Source organism: Aplysia californica, unplaced genomic scaffold (assembly GCF_000002075.1).
Source record: "Aplysia californica isolate F4 #8 unplaced genomic scaffold, AplCal3.0 scaffold00027, whole genome shotgun sequence".
Classification (NCBI taxonomy): domain Eukaryota; kingdom Metazoa; phylum Mollusca; class Gastropoda; order Aplysiida; family Aplysiidae; genus Aplysia; species Aplysia californica.
In genome coordinates, this window is record NW_004797297.1 from 1,178,633 (window position 1) to 1,187,893 (window position 9,261).

General features: G+C 39.8%; 1 protein-coding gene across 1 annotated transcript in view; it reads left to right on the forward strand.

Moving 5' to 3' along the window:
• Window positions 1-9,261, forward strand: part of LOC101864671 (FMRFamide receptor-like) — a 66,346-nt gene that overhangs the window by 4,003 nt on the left and 53,082 nt on the right. Inside the window, exon 2 of the mRNA XM_035973491.1 lies at window positions 771-943. Coding sequence (XP_035829384.1) covers window positions 771-943 — 173 coding nt within the window. The remainder of the gene's footprint in view (window positions 1-770; window positions 944-9,261) is intronic.

Below are 9,261 nucleotides of genomic sequence, written 5' to 3' on the forward strand. Positions count from 1 at the left end.
ACCAGAATCCGAACAGAAGGTGACTCTGGCATCAAGGTGGTCAGAGGTGACCGGAAGAGACTGCACAACTATCAGTCGGCCGCTCACGGCAGGAGAGACAGACAGACAGACAGACAGACAGACAGACAGACAGACAGACAGACAGACAGACAGACAGACAGACAGACAGAGACAGAGACAGAGAAAGAAAGGGGAAAGAGAGATAGACTTGGAGATATTATAATGTGTCATGTAGGTGTTTTACGCCCACACCGACATAATATAGATCATTTAAGAAGTGGGCTTCGATTATGACAGTCAAGGCCAACATGGGATGACAAGAGGAATACAATATCCCATCAGAAATACCGAGATACTGGATAAAAACTATCCACAATCGAATATCGAACTCGGGTCTCTTGCGTGTAAGGGTGAAGCTCCGGCCCTTTACACCAAAGACGTCGGTAGATAGAGAGAGAGAGAGAGAGAGAGAGAGAGAGAGAGAGAGAGAGAGAGAGAGTATGTGTATGTGTGTGTGTGAGAGAGAGTGAGAGAGAAAGAGAGAGAGAGAGAGGGGGGGGAAAGAGGGGTTGTATTATTGAAACCTACTATCTATTACAAATAATCTATCAACATTTGTTTTGCTGTTTTTAATCATAGTTTTCTTTTTCTTGCATTTAACAAACAGTATTTAACTTTTTGGTTCGAAAAAGTCCGAAATAATTCTAATTCTCCTTTACTGAGACGTTTAATTAATACAACTTTTTTTTCTTTTTTTCTCTTTTTTCAAGTGACGGTGACAGTTGAGAGGTTCCTCATTGTACTCAGACCCCTCAAGGCTCGGGTCTTCTGTACCTTCGGGAACGTCCGGAAAGTGACCCTGGCCATTTTCCTCTTCTCCATCCTCTTTAACATCCCGAGGTGCTTCTTCTACCAGCTGGCCACGTCCATACCTATTATGCAGGTGAAAAGATGTTGCTGTTGTTGTTGTTGTTGTTATTGTTGTTGTTGTTGTTGTTCTTGTTCTTGTTGTTGTTGTTGTTGTTGATGCTGATGATGATGATGATGATGATGATGATGATGATGATGATGATGATGATGATGATGATGTTGCCGTTGGTAGTGGTGACGCTTTGCTGTTGTTTTTACTCTTGTTGTGGTTTTTGTAATTGCTGGTAGTAGTGGTGTTGGTGGGATTTTTAATATTATTTTTAAAATATTTTTAATGCTTTTTGTATGTATGTGTTTTTTTAATTAATTTTTTATTTTGGCTTTTATTTTTCATTTCTTTATTTTAAAAGAATCAGTTCAATTTAGTTTTTGATATTTTAATTTATTTTGTGTTACTTTCCTATCATTTTGTATAGAATATTTATTAAATTCTGTACATTTTTTTTTCTCATTTATTTATCATTATTTGTTACCCTTTTTAAAACATTTTTTGGGGGTGGGGGTTCAAATTGATGACCCTATTTATGTGTCTGTTTCTGCGCTGGTTTTGGGTTCGTGCGCAACTGCCTAAGGTCACATGAGCGCCAGAAGATTAGAGATGTTACAAGAGAGTAACAAACATAAAAAAGAAGAAGAGGAGATAAGGACGATAGATGTTTGATAGGAAAGAAGGAGCAAACCACACTAGAGCACCCGCCAACCACCTGATCTTGTTGATAAAGTTGTTGGTGATGGAGATGAAACTGCTGCTGCTGTTTTCGTTGTTTCTATTTTGGTAATCATATTCCTTTTTTTAAAGTTCTTTTGCTGTTTCTTTTATACTTCTTTTCATTTTTTAAATTTCTTTCTATAGAGGTCATGTCCTATCTGAACTTCGTGTATTATTCATTGGGGTTCTTAAGATGCCAATTTGCCCTTTGCAAGTTGGAGCATCACTGTTTCCTTTGCTTAACGGAATCCATGGCGTTTCGAAGTTCAAGGCTAACCTCACATGAGGCGTTAAACTATTCGCGTCCTACTTTTCACGGCTCCACAAAAAGTATCGAGGGCACAAGTGCGGAAAAAAAGGTATACGCCTTTGGCGGGGCGAAAAAAATCACGTTGGTCTTTATTTAAAAAATGACGTTAGTTTAAGTAATGAGGAAATCCGACACACGCGAAAAAGCATTCCTTTGGCTAATTCTCTTAAAACGTATACACTGAAGATACATTGAGCTACCATTCACTGTTTTAAGAAAAAAAACCTAGTATTATTTGGCGACTTTTTAAAAAGTTTGTTTGGGTTTTTTCCAGATCGTAAGACGTTAAAAACTAACGGGTTGTTTTGGGGATGGTTTTTTCCCCTTTTCTTTTCATCGTGTAACTTTGCCCTTACTACCAGAGCCTTAATTGCAGATTTTCACGGAACGCTACCGCTTTTTGAGGTGCAAACGAAGTAACGAACTGACTAGCACCGAGGTGCCACCCGCTATGACGCTGTAGGTAGCACACTTGACCTGTAACGGGGTTCACTGATCTGTTTGTAATGGAATTCTATAGGTTTGTTTCTTTTTCCTTAAGTCTTCAGTCCTGAAATATTTCTTTTCATCCTGGGGTCAAGACGCGGGAACGTAGAGATCCGACCCTGGACGAACTCACAATGTGTCTAGTAAAGCAACAACAAAAGGTCGGAGGTTGTCTAAGTCAATGTTCTTGACTGGAGGCTTTGAATTGGAATAACGGTATAAAGCTTGGGAAAGTGTAGCATGGATTCTGTAGTGTGGAGACTCATGACTTAGTTATAGCGTAGGCTTCTGTTACTTCTAGCTACATAATGTTACTTGTAAAGTTAAATTTCAGTTTTTAAAGAAACTGCTAGCAAAGCGTAATGATTATCTGATGTTGGTCTTATTAGAAACTTGACATGATGTTTAAACAGGTTGGAATTATAACCCCAAGGGAATAAGGGGTTTATAAGGGGGGGGGAGGGCTACACCCCCAAAGTCCCAATTCGGCCCAAAATTATGGAATTTGAGTTGTAGGCACTTTTAGCTTCCTCAGCCTCCCCTACAACTATTTCATCGTATAAGAACCCCCCAAAACCGCATTTTTTACCATACCGGGCCTCTTCGTCACCACTTTTTTCTCGTAAAGTCGATATTTTATTTTTCTTTATCGGCCGTTTTCTCAAAACGCTACTTTTCTCTATACTTTTTAAATAACTCCACCATTTGTTATCTAATCTTCATGAAATTTTCACAGAATAAAGAGAAGATGTAATACTAAAATTGTATATGTTGAATATTCGATATATGAAATAGATTTTTGTCGGTGGTGTCTGGAGTGTGGATTTTCATAGATTTTTTGCAAACTTGAAAGCTACTTCAGGAAAAATTCATTTTAAAAAATTCTGATTTGTTTAGGAAAAAACCAACAGACTCACTTTAGATATAATGTTTGTTAACACGCACGCAAAAAGACAATTAATTTCCATGAGCAATAAGTGCGGTATTCATTACGTAGGACATGTCAACAAAATCCAATATGGCTGCCGTATCCATGGAAACATTTCAAATTTTATTGCGGATTTTGAGGCTCCTTACTACGTTTGTTATATGTGTGACATTTGGTAAAAGTTGGTACTGTAATAAGCGAGATAGCCTTCAGGTGTAGCCCCCCCCCTTAATAGTCCGTTGCCTCACGTGTAAAGGGCAAAACTTCCACCTACTTTTCTTGCCCTTGACCTATTTGGAGACTGTGAGGCATCTTTTTTCTGCTCTTCGTCATAAAGCATGTGACGTGTGACCAGTAAATAAAGGCACATGAAGTCTTACTCTTTAAATTCAAAATCTCGTGTATTGTTATGAGGATAGCTGGATAATAAAACAATACAAACAGAAGAAGAACTACAATAGAACTTGTTCGCTGGGAAAGAGCAGAGATGGGGTTGGGTTGGGTTTTTTTCAAGTTTCTTATTTTAGAAAATTAAAGTACTTGGGTGATTGCCAACGTTAGGGTGCACAGTGTCTTCTGGGGAGTATTCCTTTGAAAGAACGGAGAAGATGATTATTTACGTCCTTTTATCATGAGAACGCCCTGGGCAAATTCAGATGTCAACAAAAAGAAATCAATAAGGTAGGAAAGGAGCAACTCAGTACTTTAAACATGCCGAGAGAGAGCACGTGCGTCATCGTCATAGTTTATAGCAGTCGTGTTTCTTCTATTTCTGCTTTTTCTTCTTCTTCAGACCCATTGCGGAAGCACCGTGTTTGTTGGCTGTTAATGGCAGAGTAGAAACAGCAACCTCGACAGAAGCCCTGATTTTATCAGCAGCCTCGAACATTGTTGCCATTCCCGTTGCTACTTAACAACAATTTATCTCACTTTCTTGGTAATTAGCACTATTTACTGCCAATGTGATCAACCGGGGTCAACGATAGGGCAGACTTATAACGTTTCCAGCATTTCTGAATGTTAAGTGCATAAAGCATTAAATGCCTGCCAAGCAAGCGAACACTGCATTAATTATGAGCAATGAAGTAGTATAATACAGAAAGAACGCATGTATCTCATCCAATGTAGCTTTCCAAGAGTTTGATCGTAGTTAATTTTTCGTTGTGATAACTGCAATAGAAGGTGATCTGAGACTGGGTACACATTATATGGTCTCTAACGTCGCAAAAAAAGTGTTATCGTCATCCAAAATATTAACTTGGTATTTTTTCAAAATAACATATTTGACTTTGACCTTAGTGTATGTTCTCGGAAAATAGTTCAACGTTTTATCTCCTTACTTAGGAGATATTAATAAGGTTTGTTTTCATACACGTGTACTTTTGTATCATTAACAGGTAGAAATTGTTTTTATTGAAAATCTTGGCAATTGACCTTATTATGATTTCTAAAACTAAAGAGCGTTTTGATTGATTAGACAAAACGAAAAAGCATTGGAATCTTTTTTTTTTACTATATAGAGTTCACACTTAACGACTGGGAAGATAGTGACCGTGACAGACAGAACTCTCTGTCAAGTACAATAGCGCCGATGGCGGAGTAATACACAAGACCGTACGTATCAGATGCAGTGTTCACATTTTCTTGTCTCGGTCTTCTTTCCTTCTACTGGTTTTACTCTAACGAGAAGTCCAAATGGTCTACCTTCGAGATGACTCATTTGTGTCTGGTTGGATCGTAAACCCATACAATTACATCTGAACTCCTGCCCCACATCAGAATGTACACTGTCATATAGGTCTAGAGCTGATGTAGTCGATTAATTTTAAGCTTTATGTTTCTATAATCCCATTTTGCCCCTGGCGAAATGTGGTCGTTATCGTGCTGAGTGACTGTAAACTACAAGTTTTCAAGTCTGTGGTTGAACAGTGACGGGCTACTGAACTTGCCACTAAGAAGGCAGACTTCCCTCCACTTATCCCCTTGATTGAGCAGAGTTGTCGTAATCCAGAGTCATGACCTAAGTAGCAGCCTGGCGTGACTTCTCCACATATAGGAGACACTCCGCGGCAGGAGATTATTTTGTTTTCAGGAAAAGTCTGGTCACAGTGGTGACCTACACCTCATAGACAGCTCAAGTTTTGCACGAATCTGAGAAAAAAACACTTCATTACTGCAGCGCCTTCACCTTGGTTTAGTTTTGAGAGTCATAGTCAAAGGCAGGTGAGTGAGGACTAATGTCCAGGTTACGGATTTGCACACATAGTCGTACCTTTTGAAGATTCACAGGGTTCAATAAATGACTACATCGCACGGAATGCTGCCTTTCGGTAACGAATCATATCACGAAAAGACACCGAGAAAGTCACGAAGTTGAGAACAAAATTGACACGTCATGTCAGCTAAAAACCTTTTTTTATAATTGAAATATCAAAATATATTTATATTTAATGAAACTTGTTGCGTTGGAACCGATTTGCTCCCAGTAATGTTTTGATTCGCTGTTGTTTCGTGCGGTTAGTTTCTTTCTCTGTCTCCTTCTTCTTCCATCTCTCCTTCTCCTTCTCCGTCTCCTTTGTCTCCTTCTCCAAGACAACATTCAAAGACACGCGACGAGACCACAATTGCGATTCTAAATCAACGCGTTCATTAACTGTCTTCGATTTATTCACGCAGATCACGTAAACAATCCTTGCAGTGAACGTTCGTGATCCACGAGAAAGGAAAAGAAAATCGTTTTGTGTTTAATTGGAAAATGAAGGGCTCCATTAGATTTGCATATGCTTTGCGTCAAGTTATTCTAGATAAAAAGCAGCTCAACAACAAAGAAGAAGAAACTGGAAAGATTGTGAAACTGCCCAAAATTATGTGATCACGAATGTCTTATGATTGGCTGAACTCTAAAATTCATAAACGATTAATTTTCTTCAGTATTTTCTAAAACGCGGGAAATATTTTACTCGTATTTTGATTGCTCAGGACTTTTCCACCAACTATTTTCTGTACATAAGCTTTCTCTCTCTCTCTCTCTTTCTCTCTCTCTCTCTCTCTCTCTCTCTCTCTCTCTTTCTCTCTTTCTCTCTCTCTCTCTCTCTTTCTCTCTCTCTCACTCTCTCTCTCTCTCTCTCTCTCTCTTCCTCTTTCTCTTTTTCTCTGTCTGTGTATCTCCCCCTCTCTCTGGTTCTGTCTGAATTTGCCTATCTGTCTGCCTCTCGGTTTGTTTCTCTCTGTCTGTCTCTCTCTCCCTCTCTGTCTCTCTCTCTCTCTTTCTCTCTCTTTCTCTCTCTCTCTCTCTCTCTCTCTCTCTCTCTCTCTCTCTCTCTCTCTCTCTCTCTCTCTTTCAAGATGGTTGACGTCAGCCAAACCAGCTGAGAGAATGTCTGATCTCTCCTGTCCCTGTGTGACATCGCCAGTGACAGCCAGGAATGACCACTCATTGGGCCCTCAACTTTCACAATGACGTCTTCTGTGTCACAGAGTGCGACAATACTTACCCCTAAAGAGGTCAAACTGATAGTAATTTATCATAATGACGTCGATTTGGCTGATTTTAAATACTGAGGGTCAGAAAGAAATGTTTCAGCACACTTTAGAAGCGTTATCATCTTCCTTACTGAAAGGGGGTGGGGGGCGTACATCTTGCCTCTGTGGCTCAAGAGAGAAATTTTTCGGTACGTGTTGCAGTCTTTAGTGCTGCCTGTCTTCTTCCAGTTGGTACTGCAACTGCACGCCGAGTCCTCCGGGACGTTCCTCTCGGTCCACGCTTTTTGGAACGTTGTGGACAGCCAGGTGATTGCTTTTTCTCCACATGCCAGGAGGGCCTCAGTTGTAATGCCATCAATGCCTACTGCTTTGTTTTATTATTTGATTATGGTCCTAAGCCTAAACCCGCCGCCATCTTTCTCTACTCCCTACCTCCAAACATTCCACTCTGAAGCAGGAAGAGAAGAAGTAAGTGGCTGGGGGAGGGGGTCAGAAAAGGGAGAAGAGTTAAGATACTAAAGGAGAGAATGGAGGAGGGAAAGATGAAGATTTGCCAAAATATTCACTTCTGCAGCTCCTCCCCATTTTAAGATAATTGAGTTTTCCGGAGTCTGGTGAATTCCCAGATCATCCATGTAGTTTCCAGTTATGTCACAAAAGGGTCTGGACCTTTTCCCTAGTAGCTTATGACATAATATCTCTTCTCTACTGAGACCTTTCTCTGGACAGGCTAAGGTATAATACAAAAAGTCCACTGAAGGTGTCTCCTCTCCCCACCCCACCCCCACCCACCACCCACCCATAGTAAAACGGCATAACCACAGCCGCAAAAAGTTGATAATATATCTTTTCTTTATATTTACTGTCAATTCTGTCGAATTCTGACGACTGCTAACCTGTCGACAAAGGTATCGTCTTAAAATAAAATTATTATCTAATACCCCATTATGCTGGGCCTGCCTGTAAGATCTATTGGTGTTCAGCACGATGTGGCATAGTATATTTTTTAAAACAAAATAGTAAGTTAAAATATTGGTTGAAATTCTTCAATTTCTGCTTTTCTACTGCGCGGACATGTAACCCCTTTCAATACAGTTAGGTTGTTTAAACAAATAGAGTGTGTTTGAATCTCTTATCCCCCCCCCCCCAAGCCAAGTAGGTAGAAAACCAGGTGCACAATCCAGAATTTATGCGGCAGGCTGGCGAGTGCTCTGATGTGGATTGCTCCTTCTTTCCTATCAAACATTGATCGTTCTTATCTCTCCTCCGTTTTTGAGTTTGTTACTCTCTTGCAACACCTCTAATCCTGAGCACTTATAAGACGTCATTGTGTTACAAGTAACCCTATTCGAAAAAGGATTGTTTGTCTTGCTAGTTCAGTACGATCGTAACCACGCGCACACTTGAATTTCTGTCCAGCGATCTCCTTTCCACACATAACTGATTTACAAGAAATGAGCAAAAGGTTGTTCCCATAGCCATGAAGGGATATTGACTGTGTCGTTTCATATCATATCTCATATATCCTTAAAATATTTGCGCTTCAATATTCATCAACGACATTACTAAGTAAGTGCAAGAAGGCCATGGCCGACCCATTACTTGATACAGGATAAATACAACTGTAGGGTATCATGGTGAAATCAGACTCTCCTGAAAGAAGTTTTAAAAAAAAGACCGACATTGTTCCGCCCTTTCAGCTAGCAATGTTTATGGATTCTTAACTTTTTATTTTCAAATATTTTAGGGGGAGGAGGGGGGGGACGCTCAGCACTCTCTAAGCCCATTTAAAACACATTTCTGTGAGGATTTTAATTGAAAACGTTAATTAAAAGCATAAAATATATAAATTTGGGGTTTCCAAGGATACTCAAGCTTTTAAAGTCACCAAACGTTGGTGGCAATTTTGTCGCTCTTATACTAGGCGACCCCACCTCTTTCCATTCAACTCTTCTTCAAGATAACACAAAATTTTTTTAATCAAAAGGAAGGCAAATGAAGAAGCTTTAAGTTGTTATTATGTTATCAATAACTTCTTTATGATATGCCCAAAAACTGACGAATGCATGATTACACCGCGTTGCGACACAAATATAAATAAACAATTCCTGGCAGATTCTCTGGAAATAGTCCTGCTGCTCCCGATTTAGGGTTTCACTGCCTTGACCTATGTGCACCCTGAACAACAGAGCTATAAATTCTCACGCCGAAAATTTTGCGCAAAATTGTGTATTAGTACGTATAATGAATTAATATTACCGCATGGACGGTTTACCAAACACGAAAGAACTAGTGCGCTCGTGGACTTTTCTAAACCGAGAAAGAGAAAGAGAGAGAGAGAGAGAGAGAGAGAGACAGAGAGACAGACAGACAGACAGACAGACAGACAGACAGACAGACAGACAGACAGACAGA